Source organism: Oncorhynchus keta, chromosome 29, assembly GCF_023373465.1.
Source record: "Oncorhynchus keta strain PuntledgeMale-10-30-2019 chromosome 29, Oket_V2, whole genome shotgun sequence".
In the NCBI taxonomy this organism is placed as follows: domain Eukaryota; kingdom Metazoa; phylum Chordata; class Actinopteri; order Salmoniformes; family Salmonidae; genus Oncorhynchus; species Oncorhynchus keta.
Genome location: NC_068449.1, coordinates 1,995,001 through 2,016,413, shown reverse-complemented (window position 1 = coordinate 2,016,413; position 21,413 = coordinate 1,995,001). Strand labels below are relative to the sequence as shown.

Below are 21,413 nucleotides of genomic sequence, written 5' to 3'. Positions count from 1 at the left end.
AGGCCTTTTGTCCTGTCAGTGTAGAGCTAAAAGGCCTATTGTCCTGTCAGTGTATAGCTAATAGGCCTATTGTCTTTGTCCTGTCAGTGTAGAGCTAAAAGGCCTATTGTCCTGTCAGTGTATAGCTAATAGGCCTATTGTCTTTGTCCTGTCAGTGTAGAGCTAATAGGCCTATTGTCCTGTCAGTGTATAGCTAATAGGCCTTTTGCCCTGTCAGTGTATAGCTAATAGGCCTTTTGTCCTGTCAGTGTATAGCTAATAGGCCTATTGTCCTGTCAGTGTATAGCTAATAGGCCTTTTGTCCTGTCAGTGTATAGCTAATAGGCCTTTTGTCCTGTCAGTGTATAGCTAATAGGCCTTTTGTCCTGAGAGTGTAGAGCTAATAGGCCTTTTGTCCTGTCAGTGTATAGCTAATAGGCCTTTTTGCAAATTTTGAAAAATTCAATTGTGGGGAAATACGTTTGGAAAGCGACTGCTGAAAAGAGAAGATTTAATCTGTCCGTACAGGCTACTATTTTCTATATCAACAGTGACGGAACAGCACTGTTTTTCAGAAGTAACTCGAGCCTATCTTGAATACCATCACCAGTGAGAAGGCTTGGCTGCGCATACTCATGCTATCTTTATCATCGGGTGAGTCGGTGATCCTGGAAAGTTGATTTAGTAGTCTACGGTAGCCTATCATACGGTAGGTAGCCTATCATACGGTAGCCTATCATATATATTTCCTCCTGATGTTGTACAATCCCTTCTTTTTATTGGCCCTGGTCCATGTCAAGACGTTTTTATTAATCTGTTTGACAGGGGAGAGGGGATTCCTAGTCAGTTGGAGATGGGGATTCCTAGTCAGTTGGAGATGGGGATTCCTAGTCAGTTGGAAAGGGGGATTCCTAGTCAGTTGGAGATGGGGATTCCTAGTCAGTTGGAAAGGGGGATTCCTAGTCAGTTGGAAAGGGGGATTCCTAGTCAGTTGGAAAGGGGGATTCCTAGTCAGTTGGAGATGGGGATTCCTAGTCAGTTGGAAAGGGGGATTCCTAGTCAGTTGAAAAGGGGGATTCCTAGTCTGTTGGAAAGGGAAAGGGGGATTCCTAGTCAGTTGGAAAGGGGGATTCCTAGTCAGTTGGAAAGGGGGATTCCTAGTCAGTTGGAAAGGGGGATTCCTAGTCAGTTGGAAAGGGGGATTCCTAGTCAGTTGGAAAGGGGGATTCCTAGTCTATTGGAAAGGGGGATTCCTAGTCTATTGGAAAGGGGGATTCCTAGTCTATTGGAAAGGGGGATTCCTAGTCTATTGGAAAGGGGGATTCCTAGTCTATTGGAAAGGGGGATTCCTAGTCAGTTGGAAAGGGGGATTCCCAGTCAGTTGTAAAGGGGGATATCTAGTCAGTTGGAAAGGGAAAGAGGGATATCTAGTCAGTTGGAAAGGGGGATTCATAGTCAGTGTTAAAGGGAGATTCCTAGTCAGTTGGAAAGGGGGATTCCCAGTCAGTGTTAAAGGGGGATTCCTAGTCAGTTCTAAAGGGGGATTCCTAGTCAGTTCTAAAGGGGGATTCCTAGTCAGTTGGAAAGGGGGATTCCTAGTCAGTTGGAAAGGGGGATTCCTAGTCAGTTGGAAAGGGGGATTCCTAGTCAGTTGGAAAGGGGGATTCCTAGTCAGTTGGAAAGGGGGATTCCTAGTCAGTTCTAAAGGGGGATTCCTAGTCAGTTCTAAAGGGGGATTCCTAGTCAGTTGGAAAGGGGGATTCCTAGTCAGTTGGAAAGGGGGATTCCTAGTCAGTTGGAAAGGGGGATATCTAGTCAGTTGGAAAGGGGGATTCCTAGTCAGTTGGAAAGGGGATTCCTAGTCATTTGGAAAGGGGGATTCCTAGTCAGTTGGAAAGGGGGATATCTAGTCAGTTGGAAAGGGGGATATCTAGTCAGTTGGAAAGGGGGATATCTAGTCAGTTGGAAAGGGGGATATCTAGTAAGTTGGAAAGGGGGATTCCTAGTCAGTTGTAAAGGGAAAGGGGGATTCCTAGTCAGTTGTAAAGGGAAAGGGGGATTCCTAGTCAGTTGGAAAGGGGGATTCCTAGTCAGTTGGAAAGGGGGATTCCTAGTCAGTTGGAAAGGGAAAGGGGGATTCCTAGTCAGTTGGAAAGGGAAAGGGGATTCGTAGTCAGTTGGAAAGGGGGATTCCTAGAAAGTTGGAAAGGGGGATATCTAGTAAGTTGGAAAGGGAAAGAGGGATTCCTAGTCAGTTGGAAAGGGGGATTCCTAGTCAGTTGGAAAGAGAAAGAGGGATTCCTAGTCAGTTGGAAAGGGGGATTCCTAGTCAGTTGGAAAGGGAAAGGGGGATTCCTAGTCAGTTGGAAAGGGAGATTCCTAGTCAGTTGGAAAGGGGGATTCCCAGTCAGTTGTAAAGGGGGATTCCTAGTCAGTTCTAAAGGGGGATTCCTAGTCAGTTCTAAAGGGGGATTCCTAGTCAGTTGGAAAGGGGGATTCCTAGTCAGTTGGAAAGGGGGATTCCCAGTCAGTGTTAAAGGGGGATTCCTAGTCAGTTCTAAAGGGGGATTCCTAGTCAGTTCTAAAGGGGGATTCCTAGTCAGTTGTAAAGGGGGATTCCTAGTCAGTTGGAAAGGGGGATTCCAAGTCAGTTGTAAAGGGAAAGGGGGATTCCTAGTCAGTTGGAAAGGGGGATTCCTAGTCAGTTGGAAAGGGGGATTCCTAGTCAGTTGGAAAGGGGGATTCCTAGTATGTTGGAAAGGGGGATTCCTAGTCAGTTGGAAAGGGGGATATCTAGTCATTTGGAAAGGGGGATATCTAGTAAGTTGGAAAGGGAAAGAGGGATTCCTAGTCAGTTGGAAAGGGAGATTCCTAGTCAGTTGGAAAGGGGGATTCCTAGTCAGTTGTGAAAAGGGGATTCCTAGTCAGTTGTAAAGGGGGATTCCTAGTCAGTTGTAAAGGGGGATTCCTAGTCAGTTGGAAAGGGGGATTCCAAGTCAGTTGTAAAGGGAAAGGGGGATTCCTAGTCAGTTGGAAAGGGGGATTCCTAGTCAGTTCTAAAGGGGGATTCCTAGTCAGTTGGAAAGGGAAAGGGGGATTCCTAGTCAGTTGGAAAGGGAAAGGGGGATTCCCAGTCAGTTGGAAAGGGGGATATCTAGTCATTTGGAAAGGGGGATTCCTAGTCAGTTGGAAAGGGGGATTCCTAGTCTGTTGGAAAGGGGGATATCTAGTCAGTTGGAAAGGGGGATTCCTAGTCAGTTGTAAAGGGAAAGGGGGATTCCTAGTCAGTTGGAAAGGGGGATTCCTAGTCAGTTGGAAAGGGAAAGAGGGATTCCTAGTCAGTTGGAAAGGGGGATTCCTAGTCAGTTGGAAAGGGAAAGGGGGATTCCTAGTCAGTTGGAAAGGGGGATTCCTAGTCAGTTGGAAAGGGGATATCTAGTCAGTTGGAAAGGGAAAGAGGGATTCCTAGTCAGTTGGAAAGGGGGATTCCTAGTCAGTTGGAAAGGGAAAGAGGGATTCCTAGTCAGTTGGAAAGGGGGATTCCTAGTCAGTTGGAAAGGGAAAGAGGGATTCCTAGTCAGTTGGAAAGGGAAAGAGGGATATCTAGTCAGTTGGAAAGGGGGATTCCTAGTCAGTTGGAAAGGGAGATTCCTAGTCAGTTGGAAAGGGGGATTCCCAGTCAGTGTTAAAGGGGGATTCCTAGTCAGTTCTAAAGGGGGATTCCTAGTCAGTTCTAAAGGGGGATTCCTAGTCAGTTGTAAAGGGGGATTCCTAGTCAGTTGTAAAGGGGGATATCTAGTCAGTTGGAAAGGGGGATTCCTAGTCAGTTGTAAAGGGGGATATATAGTCAGTTTTAAAGGGGGATTCCAAGTCAGTTGTAAAGGGAAAGGGGGATTCCTAGTCAGTTGGAAAGGGGGATTCCTAGTCAGTTGGAAAGGGGGATTCCTAGTCAGTTGGAAAGGGGGATTCCTAGTCAGTTCTAAAGGGGGATTCCTAGTCAGTTGGAAAGGGAGATTCCTAGTCAGTTCTAAAGGGGGATTCCTAGTCAGTTGGAAAGGGGGATTCCTAGTCAGTTGGAAAGGGGGATTCCAAGTCAGTTGTAAAGGGAAAGGGGGATTCCTAGTCAGTTGGAAAGGGGGATTCCTAGTCTGTTGGAAAGGGGGATTCCTAGTATGTTGGAAAGGGGGATTCCTAGTCAGTTGGAAAGGGGGATATCTAGTCAGTTGGAAAGGGGGATTCTAGTAAGTTGGAAAGGGAAAGAGGGATTCCTAGTCAGTTGGAAAGGGGGATTCCTAGTCAGTTGGAAAGGGAGATTCCTAGTCAGTTGGAAAGGGGGATTCCAAGTCAGTTGTAAAGGGGGATTCCTAGTCAGTTCTAAAGGGGGATTCTAGTCAGTTGGAAAGGGGGATTCCTAGTCAGTTGGAAAGGGGGATTCCTAGTCAGTTGGAAAGGGGGATTCCAAGTCAGTTGGAAAGGGAAGTCAGTTGGAAAGGGGATTCCTAGTCAGTTGGAAAGGGGGATTCTAGTCTAAGGTCAGTTTGGAAAGGGGGATTCCTAGTCAGTTGTAAAGGGGGGGGGATTCTAGTCAGTTGGAAAGGGAAAGGGGGATTCCTAGTCAGTTGGAAAGGGAAAGGGGGATTCCCAGTCAGTTGGAAAGGGGGATATCTAGTCATTTGGAAAGGGGGATTCCTAGTCAGTTGTAAAGGGGGATATCTAGTCAGTTGGAAAGGGGGATTCCTAGTCAGTTGTAAAGGGGGATATCTAGTCAGTTTTAAAGGGGGATTCCAAGTCAGTTGTAAAGGGAAAGGGGGATTCCTAGTCAGTTGGAAAGGGGGATTCCTAGTCAGTTGGAAAGGGGGATTCCTAGTCAGTTCTAAAGGGGGATTCCTAGTCAGTTGGAAAGGGAGATTCCTAGTCAGTTGGAAAGGGGGATTCCTAGTCAGTTGTAAAGGGGGATTCCTCCTCAGTTGTAAAGGGAAAGGGGGATTCCTAGTCAGTTGGAAAGGGGGATTCCTCCTCAGTTGTAAAGGGAAAGGGGGATTCCTAGTCAGTTGGAAAGGGGGATTCCTAGTCAGTTTGAAAGGGGATTCCTAGTCTATTGGAAAGGGGGATTCCTAGTCTGTTGGAAAGGGGGATATCTAGTCATTTGGAAAGGGGGATTCCTAATCAGTTGTAAAGGGGGATTCCTAGTCAGTTGGAAAGGGAAAGGGGGATTCCCAGTAAGTTGGAAAGGGGGATTCCTAATCAGTTCTAAAGGGGGATTCCTAGTAATTTGGAAAGGGGGATTCCTAGTCAGTTGGAAAGGGGGATTCCTAGTCAGTTGGAAAGGGGGATTCCTAGTCAGTTCTAAAGGGGGATTCCTAGTAAGTTGGAAAGGGGGATTCCTAATCAGTTCTAAAGGGGGATTCCTAGTAATTTGGAAAGGGGGATTCCTAGTCAGTTGGAAAGGGGGATTCCTAGTCAGTTGGAAAGGTGGGATTCCTAGTCAGTTGTTCAACAGAATGCCTTCAACTGAAATGTCACATTTAACCCAACCCCTTTGAATCAGAGAGGTGTGTGGGGGGGGGCTGGCTTAATCAACATCCACGTTTTCAGCGCCCGGGAACAGTGGGTTAACTACCTTGCTCAGGGGAACAGTGGGTTAACTGCCTTGCTCAGGGGAACAGTGGATTAACTGCCTTGCTCAGGGGAACAGTGGGTTAACTGCCTTGCTCAGGGGAACAGTGGGTTAACTGCCTTGCTCAGGGGAACAGTGGGTTAATTGCCTTGCTCAGGGGAACAGTGGGTTAACTGCCTTGCTCAGGGGCAGAATGACAAATGTTTACCTTGTCAGCTCGGGGATTCGATCCAGCAACCTTTCGGGTTACTGGCCCAACGCTCTAACAGAAAGATCAATTACAAAATATATATATTCTGATCACGTCTCCTTTCATGTAGGCCTAAATAATGTAGATTTCCATTAAATGTGTTCATAAAAATTTCCCCCATTTCCCTCCAAAACGCTGAACTTTATTCAACTATGTGATAAAATATGACGTTAGATTGTGTTATTACAATTACCTGTAAATTACAGTTACCTGTAAACAGAGAATTTCCTGTAAATTACAGTTACCTGTAAATAGAGAATTTCCTGTAAATTACAGTTACCTGTAAATAGATAATTTACAGGAAATTACAGTTTCCTGTAAATAGAGAATTGGGTGCCATTTGGGACACAGACGTCTTCTCATTTCTCCTGAATGTCTTTTTTCTTCTTCTTCGGGACCTCTGTGTTGGTCAGAGCGACTGATCTGGAATGAGTCCAAATCGCGTCTGATTTTCAAGTGTTCTTCTTGTTTCAGGATGTTTCGTATCCACTTTATTCTCTTTTAGGGGCACTGTGCTGTTACAGGGATGTCTAGTGTGTAATCCTAAATCATGCAGGCTGGTCAATCTTTCAGATGATGCTGCAGTGAAGACCTTAAAGATGGACTCTGCAGTTGGCGGGGAAACGAAGTCACTGGCCACCCCACCACCATTGTTATTGTTTTTTGTTGCAGACCTTAGACCGTCTGTGATCAGGATTATCTCTCTCTCTCTCACACACACACAGTACAATTATCTCTCACACACACAGTACAAATTATCTCTCTCACACACACAGTACAAAGTCTCCTGCTCACACAGTACAGTATCTATTTTTCTCTCTCTTTTCTCTCTCACACACGCAGTACAAAGTCTCTCTCTCTCTCACGCAGTACTGCAGACCTCATGGGTTGGTCTCTCAAATGATGGTCTCTCTCACACAGTGCTGTTAGTCCTCTGGGTTGGTCTCTCTCACACACACAGTACAAATTATCTCTCACACACGCAGTACAAAGTCTCTCTCTCTCTCACGCAGTACTGCAGACCTCATGGGTTGGTCTCTCAAATGATGGTCTCTCTCACACAGTGCTGTTAGTCCTCTGGGTTGGTGTCGTGACAGAGCATAAATGCTAATCAAGTAGCCAGCATGCAAGAGATTTGGTTGCTGTTCTGATTGCTCGTTTGGTGTCCCCCAGTGCTGTAGACCTCTGGGTTAGTCTGTCAGACAGTCTTTCAGATGGTCTATATCTCACACATGGTGCTGCAGACTGTTGGGCTGGTCTCTGAGATGAATCCCTCTCTCACACAGGGCTGTAGTCTTGGTCGTTTGATCTCTCAAATAGTGCTGCAAACGTCTAAGTTGGTCTCACAGACAGTCTCCCTCTCTCATACGGTGCTGCAGGGCCCCTTACTGTCCTCCTCACTGTCATCCCACACCGCAACACCCCCCATGGCTCCTGCCTGGACGTGGCCAACTCTCGGCTGGGTTTCGAACCTATGAGACGGGGAATGAGACGGGGAATGAGACGGGGAATGAGACGGGGAATGAGACGGGGAATGAGACGGGGAATGAGACCCTTCTTTTAACCTGTTATTATAATGTTAAAAAGAACCAGTATTCCTTACCGTAGCTTTTTGAAGTTAGGAAATGTCTGCCTCTCAGTGGCTTGAACCGGTCTGAAGCCTTGTGTTGTATTTTCCTTTACGGGTGCTGCATCTTCCTAGTTCACACAGTGTAAAGGGAACGGGATTAGATGTCTCTCCAGTTCACACAGTGTAAAGGGAACGGGATTAGATGTCTCTCCAGTTCACACAGTGTAAAGGGAACGGGATTAGATGTCTCTCCAGTTCACACAGTGTAAAGGGAACGGGATTAGATGTCTCCAGTTCACACAGTGTAAAGGGAACGGGATTAGATGTCTCTCCAGTTCACACAGTGTAAAGGGAACGGGATTAGATGTCTCCAGTTCACACAGTGTAAAGGGAACGGGATTAGATGTCTCCAGTTCACAGTGTAAAGGGAACACTCTCCAGTTCACACAGTGTAAAGGGAACAGGATTAGATGTCTCTCCAGTTCACACAGTGTAAAGGGAACGGGATTAGATGTCTCTCCAGTTCACACAGTGTAAAGGGAACAGGATTAGATGTCTCTCCAGTTCACACAGTGTAAAACAGGGAACAGGATTTAGATGTCTCCAGTTCACACAGTGTAAAGGGAACGGGATTAGATGTCTCTCCAGTTCACACAGTGTAAAGGGAACAGGATTAGATGTCTCCAGTTCACACAGTGATAAGGGAACAGGATTAGATGTCTCCAGTTCACACAGTGTAAAGGGAACGGGATTAGATGTCTCCAGTTCACACAGTGTAAAGGGAACGGGATTAGATGTCTCTCCAGTTCACACAGTGTAAAGGGAACGGGATTAGATGTCTCCAGTTCACACAGTGTAAAGGGAACGGGATTAGATGTCTCCAGTTCACACAGTGTAAAGGGAACGGGATTAGATGTCTCTCCAGTTCACACAGTGTAAAGGGAACAGGATTAGATGTCTCTCCAGTTCACACAGTGTAAAGGGAACGGGATTAGATGTCTCTCCAGTTCACACTGTGATAAGGGAACAGGATTAGATGTCTCCAGTTCACACAGTGTAAAGGGAACAGGATTAGATGTCTCTCCAGTTCACACTGTGATAAGGGAACAGGATTAGATGTCTCTCCAGTTCACACAGTGTAAAGGGAACAGGATTAGATGTCTCTCCAGTTCACACTGTGATAAGGGAACAGGATTAGATGTCTCTCCAGTTCACACAGTGTAAAGGGAACGGGATTAGATGTCTCTCCAGTTCACACAGTGTAAAGGGAACGGGATTAGATGTCTCTCCAGTTCACACAGTGTAAAGGGAACGGGATTAGATGTCTCTCCAGTTCACACAGTGTAAAGGGAACGGGATTAGATGTCTCTCCAGTTCACACAGTGTAAAGGGAACGGGATTAGATGTCTCTCCAGTTCAGATTAGATCTCTCCAGTTCACACAGTGTAAAGGGAACAGGATTAGATGTCTCTCCAGTTCACACAGTGTAAAGGGAACAGGATTAGATGTCTCTCAGTTCACACAGTGTAAAGGGAACAGGGATTAGATGTCTCCAGTTCACACAGTGATAAGGGAACAGGATTAGATGTCTCCAGTTCACACAGTGATGTCTCCAAAGGGAACAGGATTAGATGTCTCCAGTTCACACAGTGTAAAGGGAACAGGATTAGATGTCTCCAGTTCACACTGTGATAAGGGAACTCTCAGTTCACAGTGTAAAGGGAACAGGATTAGATGTCTCTCCAGTTCACACTGTGATAAGGGAACAGGATTAGATGTCTCCAGTTCACACAGTGTAAAGGGAAAGGATTAGATGTCTCTCCAGTTCACACAGTGAAAGGGAACAGGATTAGATGTCTCTCCAGTGTAAAGGGAACACAGTTCACACAGTGTAAAGGGAACAGGATTAGATGTCTCTCCAGTTCACACAGTGTAAAGGGAACAGGATTAGATGTCTCTCAGTTCACACAGTGTAAAGGGAACGGGATTAGATGTCTCTCCAGTTCACACAGTGTAAAGGGAACGGGATTAGATGTCTCTCCAGTTCACACAGTGTAAAGGGAACAGGATTAGATGTCTCTTCACAGTTCACAGTTCACACAGTGTAAAGGGAACAGGATTAGATGTCTCCAGTTCACACAGTGATTTAGATGTCTCTCCAGTTCACATAAGGGAACAGTTAGATGTCTCCAGTTCACACTGTGATAAGGGAACAGGATTAGATGTCTCTCCAGTTCACACTGTGATAAGGGAACAGGATTAGATGTCTCCAGTTCACACTGTGATAAGGGAACAGGATTAGATGTCTCCAGTTCACACAGTGTAAAGGGAACAGGATTAGATGTCTCCAGTTCACACAGTGATAAGGGAACAGGATTAGATGTCTCTCCAGTTCACACTGTGATAAGGGAACAGGATTAGATGTCTCCAGTTCACACTGTGATAAGGGAACAGGATTAGATGTCTCCAGTTCACACAGTGTAAAGGGAACAGGATTAGATGTCTCCAGTTCACACAGTGTAAAGGGAACAGGATTAGATGTCTCTCAGTTCACACTGTGATAAGGGAACAGGATTAGATGTCTCCAGTTCACACTGTGATAAGGGAACAGGATTAGATGTCTCTCCAGTTCACACAGTGTAAAGGGAACAGGATTAGATGTCTCTCCAGTTCACACAGTGTAAAGGGAACACAGGATTAGATGTCTCCAGTTCACACAGTGTAAAGGGAACAGGAAATGGTTCACACAGAACAGGATTAGATGTCTCTCAGTTCACACAGTGTAAAGGGAACAGGATTAGATGTCTCCAGTTCACACAGTGTAAAGGGAACAGGAAAGGGAACAGGATTAGATGTCTCCAGTTCACACAGTGTAAAGGGAACAGGATTAGATGTCTCCAGTTCACACTGTGATAAGGGAACAGGATTAGATGTCTCCAGTTCACACAGTGTAAAGGGAACAGGATTAGATGTCTCTCCAGTTCACACAGTGTAAAGGGAACAGGATTAGATGTCTCCAGTTCACACAGTGTAAAGGGAACAGGATTAGATGTCTCCAGTTCACACAGTGATAAGGGAACAGGATTAGATGTCTCCAGTTCACACTGTGATAAGGGAACAGGATTAGATGTCTCCAGTTCACACAGTGTAAAGGGAACAGGATTAGATGTCTCTCCAGTTCACACTGTGATAAGGGAACAGGATTAGATGTCTCCAGTTCACACTGTGATAAGGGAACAGGATTAGATGTCTCCAGTTCACACTGTGATAAGGGAACAGGATTAGATGTCTCCAGTTCACACTGTGATAAGGGAACAGGATTAGAATTCTCTCCAGTTCACACTGTGATAAGGGAACATGATTAGATTTCTCTCCAGTTTACAGTGGTACGGAAATAAGATGAGATGTCTCCCTTGTTCATGCCGTGATAATAGAACAGGATTAGATATCTACAGTATCTAAATACTTGATTTGATTTTCGATTGGAGATGTTTGATATGGGTCTGGAAGGAGAGTTCGCAGTCTAGCCAGACACCTAGGTACTTATAGGTGTCCACATATTCAAGGTCGGAACCATCCAGTGTGGTGATGCTAGTCGGGCATGCGGGTGTAGGCAGCGATCGGTTGAAAAGCATGCATTTGGTTTTACTAGCGTTTAAGAGCAGTTGGAGGCCACGGAAGGAGTGTTGTATGGCATTGAAGCTTGTTTGGAGGTTAGATGGCACAGTGTCCAATGACGGGCCGAAAGTATATAGAATGGTGTCGTCTGCGTAGAGGTGGATCAGGGAATCGCCCGCAGCAAGAGCAACATCACTGATATATACAGAGAAAAGAGTCGGCCCGAGAATTGAACCCTGTGGCACCCCCATAGAGACTGCCAGAGGACCGGACAGCATGCCCTCCGATTTGACACACTGAACTCTGCAAAGTAATTGGTGAACCAGGCAAGGCAGTCATCCGAAAAACCGAGGCTACTGTGTCTGCCGATAAGAATATGGTGATTGACAGAGTCGAAAGCCTTGGCAAGGTCGATGAAGATGGCTGCACAGTACTGTCTTTTATCGATGGCGGTTATGATGTCGTTTAGTACCTTGAGTGTGGCTGAGGTGCACCCGTGACCGGCTCGGAAACCAGATTACATAGCGGAGAAGGTACGGTGGGATTCGAGATGGTCAGTGACCTGTTTGTTGACTTGGCTTTCGAAGACCTTAGATAGGCAGGGCAGAATGGATATAGGTCTGTAACAGTTTGGGTCCAGGGTGTCTCCCCCTTTGAAGAGGGGGATGACTGCGGCAGCTTTCCAATCCTTGGAGATCTCAGATGATATGAAAGAGAGGTTGAACAGGCTGGTAATAGGGGTTGCGACAATGGCGGCGGATAGTTTCAGAAATAGAGGGTCCAGATTGTCAAGCCCAGCTGATTTATACGGGTCCAGGTTTTGCAGCTCTTCACAGTGTAAAGGGAACAGGATTCGATTTCTCTCCAGTTCACTCAGTGTAAAGGGAACAGGATTAGATTTCTCTCCAGTTCACACTGTGATAAGGGAACAGGATTAGATGTCTCCAGTTCACACTGTGATAAGGGAACAGGATTAGATTTCTCTCCAGTTCACACTGTGATAAGGGAACAGGATAAGATGTCTCCAGTTCACACTGTGATAAGGGAACAGGATTAGATGTCTCCAGTTCACACTGTGATAATAGAACAGGATTAGATATCTACCTAGTTCACACCGTGATAATAGAACAGGATTAGATGTAGATACTGTAGAGAACATTGTAGCAGAGATCATATCTGTCCTGGTCCCTATTATTTTTGCAATGACAAGACAGGTAACCACCCTTTGCCTTGATGACAGCTTTACACATTATTGGTATTCTCTCAACCTGCTTCACCTGGAATGCTTTTCCAACAGTCTTGAAGGAGTTCCCACATATACTGAGCACTTGTTGGCTGCTGCTCCTTCACACTGCGGTCCAACTCATCCCAAACCATCTCAGTTGGGTTGATGTCGGGTGATTGTGGAGGCTAGGTCATCTGATGCAGCACTCCATCCATCACTCTCTTTGGTCAAATAGCCCTTACCCACCCTGGAGGTGTGTTGGGTCATTGTCCTGTTGACAAAACAAATGATAGTCCCACTATGCACAAACCACATAGGATGGCGTATCGCTGCAGAATGCTGTGGTTGTCGTGCTGGTTAAGTGTGCCTTGAATTCAAATAAATCATAGACAGTGTCACCAGCAAAGCATCCGCACACCATCACACCTCCTCTTCCATGCTTCACGGTGGGAACCACACAGGCAGAGGTCATCCATTCACCTACTCTGCGTCTCACAAAGACACCACGGCTGGAACCAAAAATCTCAAATTTGGACTCATCAGACCAAAGGACAGATTTCCACCAGTCTAATGTCAATGGCTCATATTTCTTGGCCCAAGCAAGTCTCTTCTTATTATTGGTGTCCTTTAGTAGTGGTTTCTTCGCAGCAACTCGACCATGAAGGCCTGATTCATGCAGTCTCCTCTGAACAGTTGATGTTGAGATGTGTGTTACTTGAACTCTGTGAAGCATTTATTTGGGCTGCAATCTGAGGTGCAGTTAACTCTAATGAACTTATCCTCTACAGCAGCGGTAACTCTGGGTCTTCCTTTCCTGTGGCGGTCCTCATGAGAGAATTTCATCAGTGTTTGATGCTTTTTGCGACTGCACTTGAATAAATGTTCAAAGTTCTTGAAATGTTCTGTATTGACTGACCTTCGTCTTTAATGATGATGAACTGATAGACTGTGATTTCTCTTTGCTTCTTGGAGCTGTTCTTGCCATAATACGGACTTGGTCTGTTACCAACTAGGACTATCTTCTGTATACCACCCCTACATTCTCACAACACAACTGATTGGCTCAAACGCATTAAGAAAGACAAATATTCCACAAATTAACGTTTAACAAGGCACACCCTGTTAATTGAAATGCATTCCATGTGACTACCTCATGAAGCTGGTTGAGAGAATGCCAAGAGTGTGCAAAGCTGTTAACAAGGTAAAGGGTTGCTACTTTGAAGAATCTCAGATTTAAAAAATATTTTGATGTGTTTCAACACTTCTACATGATTCCATATGTGTTATTTAATAGTTTTGATGTCTTCACTATTATTCTACAATGTAGAAAATAGTAAAAATAAAGAAACTTTTGAATGAGTAGTTGTGTTTTAACTTTTGACTGGTACCGTATATATTGATATATTAGTACTGTATATACAGTTGACATTGGAAGTTTACATACACCTTAGCCTGAAGGTACCACGTTCATCTGTACAAACAATAGTCGCAAGTATAAACACCATGGGACCACGCAGCCGTCATACCGCTCAGGAAGGAGACACGTTCTGTTTCCTAGAGATCTACGTACTTTGGTGCGAAAAGTGCAAATCAATCCCAAGAGAAGCAAAGGACCATGTGAAGTTGCTGGAGGAAACCGGTACAAAAGTATCTATATCCACATTAAAACAAGTCCCTATATCGACATAACCTGAAAGACCGCTCTGCGAGGAAGAAGCCACTTCTCCATTTTAAAAAAGCCAGACTATGGTTTGCAGCTGCACATGGAGACAAAGATCGTACTTTTTGGAGAAATGTCCTCTGGTCTGATGAATCAAAAAATAGAACTGTTTGGCCATAAGGACCATCGTTATGTTTGGAGGAAAAAGGGGGAGGAAGCCGAAGAACACCATCCCAACCGGGATGCACGGGGGTGGCAGCATTATGTTGTGGGGGTGCTTTGCTGCAGGAGGGACTGGTGCACTTCACAAAATAGATGGCATCATGAGGAGGAAAATGATGTGCATATATCGAAGCAACATCTCAAGGCATCAGTCAGGAAGGTAAAGCTTGGTTGCAATTGGGTCTTCCAAATGGACAATGACCCCAAGCATACTTCCAAAGTTGTGGCAAAATGGCTTAAGGACAACAAAGTCAAGTGTTGGAGTGGCCATCACAAAGCCCTGACCTCAATTCTATAGAAAATTTGTGGGCAGAACTGAAAAAGCGTGTGCGAGCAAGGAGGCCCACAAACTTGACTCAGTTACACCAGCTCTGTCAGGAGGAATGGGCCAAAATTCACCCAATTTATTGTGGGAAGCTTGTGGAAGGCTACCCAAAACGTGAAGCAGTTTAAAGGCAATGCTACCAAATACCAATTAAGTGTATGTAAACTTATGACCCACTGGGAATGTCATGAAAGAAATAAAAGCTGATTCTCTCTACTATTATTCTGGCATTTCACATTCTTAAAATAAAGTGGTGATCCTAACTGACCAAAGACAGGGAATTGTTACTAGGATTAAATGTCAGGAATTGTGAAAAACTAAGTTTAAATGTATTTGGCAAAGGTGTATGTAAACTCCCGACTTCAACTGTATATATTGATATAATGGTACTGTATATATTGATATAATGGTACTGTATATATTTATATATTGACATAATGGTACTGTATATATTGATATAATGGTACTGTATATAATGATACTGAATATATTGATATATTGGTACTGAATATATTGATATATTGGTACTGAATATATTGATATTGGTACTGAATATATTGATATAATGGTAGTGTATACATTGATATAATGGTTCTGTATATATTGATATACTGGTACTGTATATTGATATATTGATATATTGGTACTGAATATATTGATAATGGTACTGTATATATTTATATATTGATATAATGGTACTGTATATATTGATATAATTGTACTGTATATATTTATATATTGATATAATGGTACTGTATATATTGATAAAATGGTACTGTATATATTGATAAAATGGTACTGTATATATTGATATAATGGTACTGTATATATTGATATAATGGTACTGTATATATTGATATAATGGTACTGTATATATTGATATAATGGTACTGTATATATTGATATAATGGTACTGTATATATTTATATATTGATATAATGGTACTGTATATATTTATATATTGATATAATGGTACTGTATATATTGATATAATTGTACTGTATATATTGATATATTGATATAATGGTACTGTATATATTGATATAATGGTACTGTATATATTGATATAATTGTACTGTATATATTTATATATTGATATAATGGTACTGTATATATTGATATAATTGTACTGTATATATTGATATATTGATATAATGGTACTGTATATATTGATATAATGGTACTGTATATATTGATATAATTGTACTGTATATATTTATATATTGATATAATGGTACTGTATATATTGATATAATGGTACTGTATATATTTATATATTGATATAATGGTACTGTATATATTGATATAATGGTACTGTATATATTGATATAATGGTACTGTATATATTGATATAATGGTACTGTATATATTGATATAATGGTACTGTATATATTGATATAATGGTACTGTATATATTGATATAATGGTACTGTATATATTGATATATTGATATAATGGTACTGTATATATTGATATAATGGTACTGTATATATTGATATAATGGTACTGTATATATTGATATAATGGTACTGTATATATTGATATAATGGTACTGTATATATTGATATAATGGTAATGTATATATTGATATAATGGTACTGTATATATTGATATAATGGTACTATATATATATATGTATATATTTATTTAAATGTACTGTATAATGGTTCTGTATGTGTTTATATAGTGATGTAATAATATCTGCCAGTTAGCAGACCCTGTATGTGTGCATACATTACTAGACAGGGGTCAGAGTTCAAGTCAAAGGTCAGTGTCGACAACCACAGCACTTTGACTTTTTAAACGTAATTTACGCTTGGGTCGACATGCGTAGCGTTCACCGTGAGTGCGATCTCTGGGAGCCTTTAAAAGACGCACTTGACGACAACGTGCCATTGATTGAACACAGCTAGGGTTGTATAAAGATGGATAAAGACCTGTTTTGGTGGTTCATCCCAGATGGGTCTGAAGACACAGGTGGGGATGAGAGGAGGTGGTCCCTTAGTGACGTTGATGACTCTGTTCCCATAGGGTCCTGCTGGCCCTGATGTCTGACCCTGTCCCTCCAGGCCCGCTGGTCCTGCCTGGTGTCGTGGACTTCGAGAAGAAGGGTAGGGCAGCCTGGGTATCTGCCACCTCAGACATACCGTCCGTTCTCTGGGCGAATCCCTCAGCGACTGCTGCTGCTGTGTGTACGAGGGCTTCAACAGAACAGGCACCTGACTGTCTGTGTCCTCTTCCTCGTCCTCCTCCTCGGTATTACTCGTTTCCCCCTCCCTCCTCAGGGTCCCGTCTGGGCTACAGGTGGTGACGGAGGAGTAGTCGAACACAGAGGTGTCCCCAACGTCCTCCTCCGTGTCACATTCATCAGTGCTTCTCTGGACCATGTGAGGACCAGGGGTCTGGGGGCCGTGTGCGTGTACCTTAACCCCCGTAGCCTGGCTAGGAGACTCCTGTCCAGAGTCGCTGTCCCCCCACCCAGGAGGTGCCGTATGGAGGAAGGCGCTGATGTCCCCACCGTAGACCAGTCCAGCCAGGCCGCAGGAGTCATGGAGATGAGACTGGAAGGTCCCCCCTGTCCTGTCTCTGTAACAGCTCTTCTTCCGTACAGTACCGGTAGACCAACGGGCAACAGGCATGCCCTGGCAGCCGGTGGCACAGTTAGATAGACGTGGCTGCTGTTCCTCTCTAGGCAGAGAGAGAGAGAGAGAGATCACCTTAAAATAGCTTCACGTCAATTATAACACCACTTACAGGTAGCAGACAGACACTGTTATCCAGTAACTGCAGAGAGTACACAGTAACTGCAGAGAGTACACAGTAACTGCAGAGAGTACACAGTAACTGCAGAGAGTACACAGTAACTGCAGAGAGTACACAGTAACTGCAGAGAGTACACAGTAACTGCAGAGAGTACACAGTAACTGCAGAGAGTACACAGTAACTGCAGAGTACACAGTAACTACAGAGAGTAACAGTAACTGCAGAGAGTACACAGTAACTGCAGAGAGTACACAGTAACTGCAGAGAGTACACAGTAACTGCAGAGAGTACACAGTAACTGCAGAGAGTACACAGTAACTGCAGAGAGTACACAGTAACTGCAGAGAGTACATGCAGACATTTTGTTGCATATGAAGCCGATGAGAAATGGCTTGCTAGTTAGCGGTGGTTCGCGTTGGTCGCGTGTCAATCGGTGACGTCACTCGCTCCGAGACCTTGAAAGTAGTGGTTCCCCTTTTGCTCTGCAAAGGGCCGCGGCTTTTGTGGAGCGATGGGTAACGATGCTTCGAGGGGTGACTGTTGTTGATGAGTGCAGAGGGTCCCTGGTTCACGCCTAGGTCGGGGCGAGGGGACGGACGTAAAGTCTATACTGTTACACATACTCTGCTATTTCAGCAGCCATTTTGTTGTATACTATGCCATTTTAGCAAACACATTTGTGGCATTTTCTATCTGCGACTTTTGACGTTTCACTGCTGAACATGACTTTGGTGTATGTTCTGCAATTGTGCCTCTAGAGGCCTCTACCCTCCCAGGGCACCAGATGGCGACAAAAACACACTCACCGTTTCCCAGCAGCATCACGGGACTCCTGTCTGTGTTTCTGTGTGTCCGTGGCAGGGCAGAGCTGGCTTCTGTGATCGCACGACTTGGCACAGGGGCAGGCAGAGCAGCTGCCACTGAAACACAGAGGAACTGCTGAGTTGGGGGACGGTCTGGACACTCCAATATGTCGTGCTTCAGGCAGATCTTAAAATAAAAGCATGACAGTCTATATGACCGCCTGTCTATGTGACCGTCTGTCTGATATGACCGACTGACTGTATGATGATCGCGTGATGATCTTGGATTTGGAGAACATTTTTGGAATTATATATATATATACATTTTATATGGGTGTCTGATTATTTTGTTTCTGAAATGTTTGGCCTTGTTTATTAGTTTGTAAACGACTAAATTCCATGATTATTCAGGGAATGGTCTGTTTGACAGACCATTAACTGTCAAATTGAGTAGCTGCCCAGTTTGTACATTGTGATTTAGTTCTGAATGGATTCCGTGATTCTGTGTGAAATGGAACCCTGGTCACTATAGGGTTTACTGCTTTAGACCAGGGCCACAGAGACCAACCCATAGGGCCCTGGTCACTATAGGGTTTACTGCTTTAGACCAGGGCCACAGAGACCAACCCATAGGGCCCTGGTCACTATAGGGTTTACTGCTTTAGACCAGGGCCACAGAGACCAACCCATAGGGCCCTGGTCACTATAGGGTTTACTGCTTTAGACCAGGGCCACAGAGACTGCTTTAGACCAGGGCCAGAGACCACCAGGGCCCATAGGGCCCTGGTCACTATAGGGTTTACTGCTTTAGACCAGGGCCACAGAGACCAACCCATAGGGCCCTGGTCACTATAGGGTTTACTGCTTTAGACCAGGGCCACAGAGACCAACCCATAGGGCCCTGGTCACTATAGGGTTTACTGCTTTAGACCAGGGCCACAGAGACCAACCCATAGGGCCCTGGTCACTATAGGGTTTACTGCTTTAGACCAGGGCCACAGAGACCAACCCATAGGGCCCTGGTCACTATAGGGTTTACTGCTTTAGACCAGGGCCACAGAGACCAACCCATAGGGCCCTGGTCACTATAGGGTTTACTGCTTTAGACCAGGGCCACAGAGACCAACCCATAGGGCCCTGGTCACTATAGGGTTTACTGCTTTAGACCAGGGCCACAGAGACCAACCCATAGGGCCCTGGTCACTATAGGGTTTACTGCTTTAGACCAGGGCCACAGAGACTATAGGGTTTACCCCAGGGCCACAGAGACCAGGGCCCTGGGTCACTATAGGGACCAGGGCCACAGAGACCAACCCATAGGGCCCTGGTCACTATAGGGTACTGCTTTAGACCAGGGCCACAGAGACCAACCCATAGGGCCCTGGTCACTATAGGGTTTACTGCTTTAGACCAGGGCCACAGAGACCAACCCATAGGGCCCTGGTCACTATAGGGTTTACTGCTTTAGACCAGGGCCACAGAGACCAACCCATAGGGCCCTGGTCACTATAGGGTTTACTGCTTTAGACCAGGGCCACAGAGACCAACCCATAGGGCCCTGGTCACTATAGGGACCAACCCATAGGGCCCTACTGCTTTAGACCAGGGCCACAGAGACCAACCCATAGGGCCCTGGTCACTATAGGCTTTAGACCAGGGCCACAGAGACCAACCCATTTACTGGGTTTACTGCTTTAGACCAGGGCCACAGAGACCAACCCATAGGGCCCTGGTCACTATAGGGTTTACTGCTTTAGACCAGGGGGCCACAGAGACCAGGGCCACCCAACCCATAGGGCCCTGGTCACTATAGGGTTTACTGCTTTAGACCAGGGCCACAGAGACCAACCCATAGGGCCCTGGTCACTATAGGGTTTACTGCTTTAGACCAGGGCAACAGAGACCAACCCATAGGGCCCTGGTCACTATAGGGTTTACTGCTTTAGACCAGGGCCACAGAGACCAACCCATAGGGCCCTGGTCACTATAGGGTTTACTGCTTTAGACCAGGGCCACAGAGACCAACCCATAGGGCCCTGGTCACTATAGGGTTTACTGCTTTAGACCAGGGCCACAGAGACCAACCCATAGGGCCCTGGTCACTATAGGGTTTACTGCTTTAGACCAGGGCCACAGAGACCAACCCATAGGGCCCTGGTCACTATAGGGTTTACTGCTATAGACCAGGGCCACAGAGACCAACCCATAGGGCCCTGGTCACTATAGGGTTTACTGCTTTAGACCAGGGCCACAGAGACCAACCCATAGGGCCCTGGTCACTATAGGGTTTACTGCTATAGACCAGGGCCACAGAGACCAACCCATAGGGCCCTGGTCACTATAGGGTTTACTGCTTTAGACCAGGGCCACAGAGACCAACCCATAGGGCCCTGGTCAAAAGGTTGAGCACATAGGGAATAGGGTGCCATTTGGGGACACAGCCAGGGAGTGTCTCTTACTAACCTGGGCCTGGGACACAGCCAGGGAGTGTCTCTTACTAACCTGGGCCCGGGACACAGCCAGGGAGTGTCCCTGGTCAAAAGGTTTACTGCTTGTCTTACTGACCTGGGCCCGGGACACAGCCAGGGAGTGTCTCTTACTGACCTGGGCCCGGACACAGCCAGGACACAGGGCCACACAGCCAGGAGTGTCTCTTAGTGGGCCTGGGACACAGCCAGGAGTCTCTTACTGACCTGGGCCCGGGACACAGCCAGGGAGTGTCTCTTACTGTGGGCCCGGGACACAGCCAGAGAGTCTTACTAACCTGGGCCCGGGACACAGCCAGGAGTGTCTCTTACTGACCTGGGCCCGGGACACAGCCAGGAGTGTCTCTTACTAACCTGGGCCCGGGACACAGCCAGGACACAGGGCCAGGGACACAGCCAGGGAGTGTCTCTTACTAACCTGGGCCCGGGACACAGCCAGGAGTGTCTCTTACTAACCTGGGCCCGGGACACAGCCAGGGAGTGTCTCTTACTAACCTGGGCCCGGGACACAGCCAGGAGTGTCTCTTACTAACCTGGGGACACAGCCAGGAGTGTCTCTTACTAACCTGGGCCAGGGACACAGCCAGGGAGTGTCAGGGAGTGTCTCTTACTAACCTGGGCCCGGGACACAGCCAGGGAGTGTCTCTTACTGACCTGGGCCCGGGACACAGCCAGGAGTGTCTCTTACCTGGGCCCGGGACACAGCCAGGGAGTGGGCCCGGGACACAGCCAGGGAGTGTCTCTTACTGACCTGGGCCCGGGACACAGCCAGGGAGTGTCTCTTACTGACCTGGGCCAGGGACACAGCCAGGGAGTGTCTCTTACTAACCTGGGCCCGGGACACAGCCAGGGAGTGTCTCTTACACAGGGACACAGCCAGGGGGCCCGGGAGTGT

General features: G+C 45.8%; 1 protein-coding gene across 3 annotated transcripts in view; it reads right to left on the bottom strand.

Moving 5' to 3' along the window:
• Positions 1 to 5,966: 5,966 nt before the first annotated feature.
• Positions 5,967 to 21,413, bottom strand: part of LOC118362118 (uncharacterized) — a 35,549-nt gene continuing 20,102 nt past the window's right edge. For 2 of the 3 annotated variants that reach the window (XM_052485604.1, XM_052485605.1), the window contains 4 exons: positions 18,036 to 18,149; positions 16,404 to 17,154; positions 7,450 to 7,544; positions 5,967 to 7,318 (listed from right to left, as the gene is read on the bottom strand). In XM_052485604.1, coding sequence (XP_052341564.1) covers positions 7,210 to 7,318; positions 7,450 to 7,544; positions 16,404 to 17,154; positions 18,036 to 18,149 — 1,069 coding nt within the window. In that variant the 3' untranslated portion in view covers positions 5,967 to 7,209. The remainder of the gene's footprint in view (positions 7,319 to 7,449; positions 7,545 to 16,403; positions 17,155 to 18,035; positions 18,150 to 21,413) is intronic. The other variant, XM_052485606.1, reaches the window with a different exon arrangement.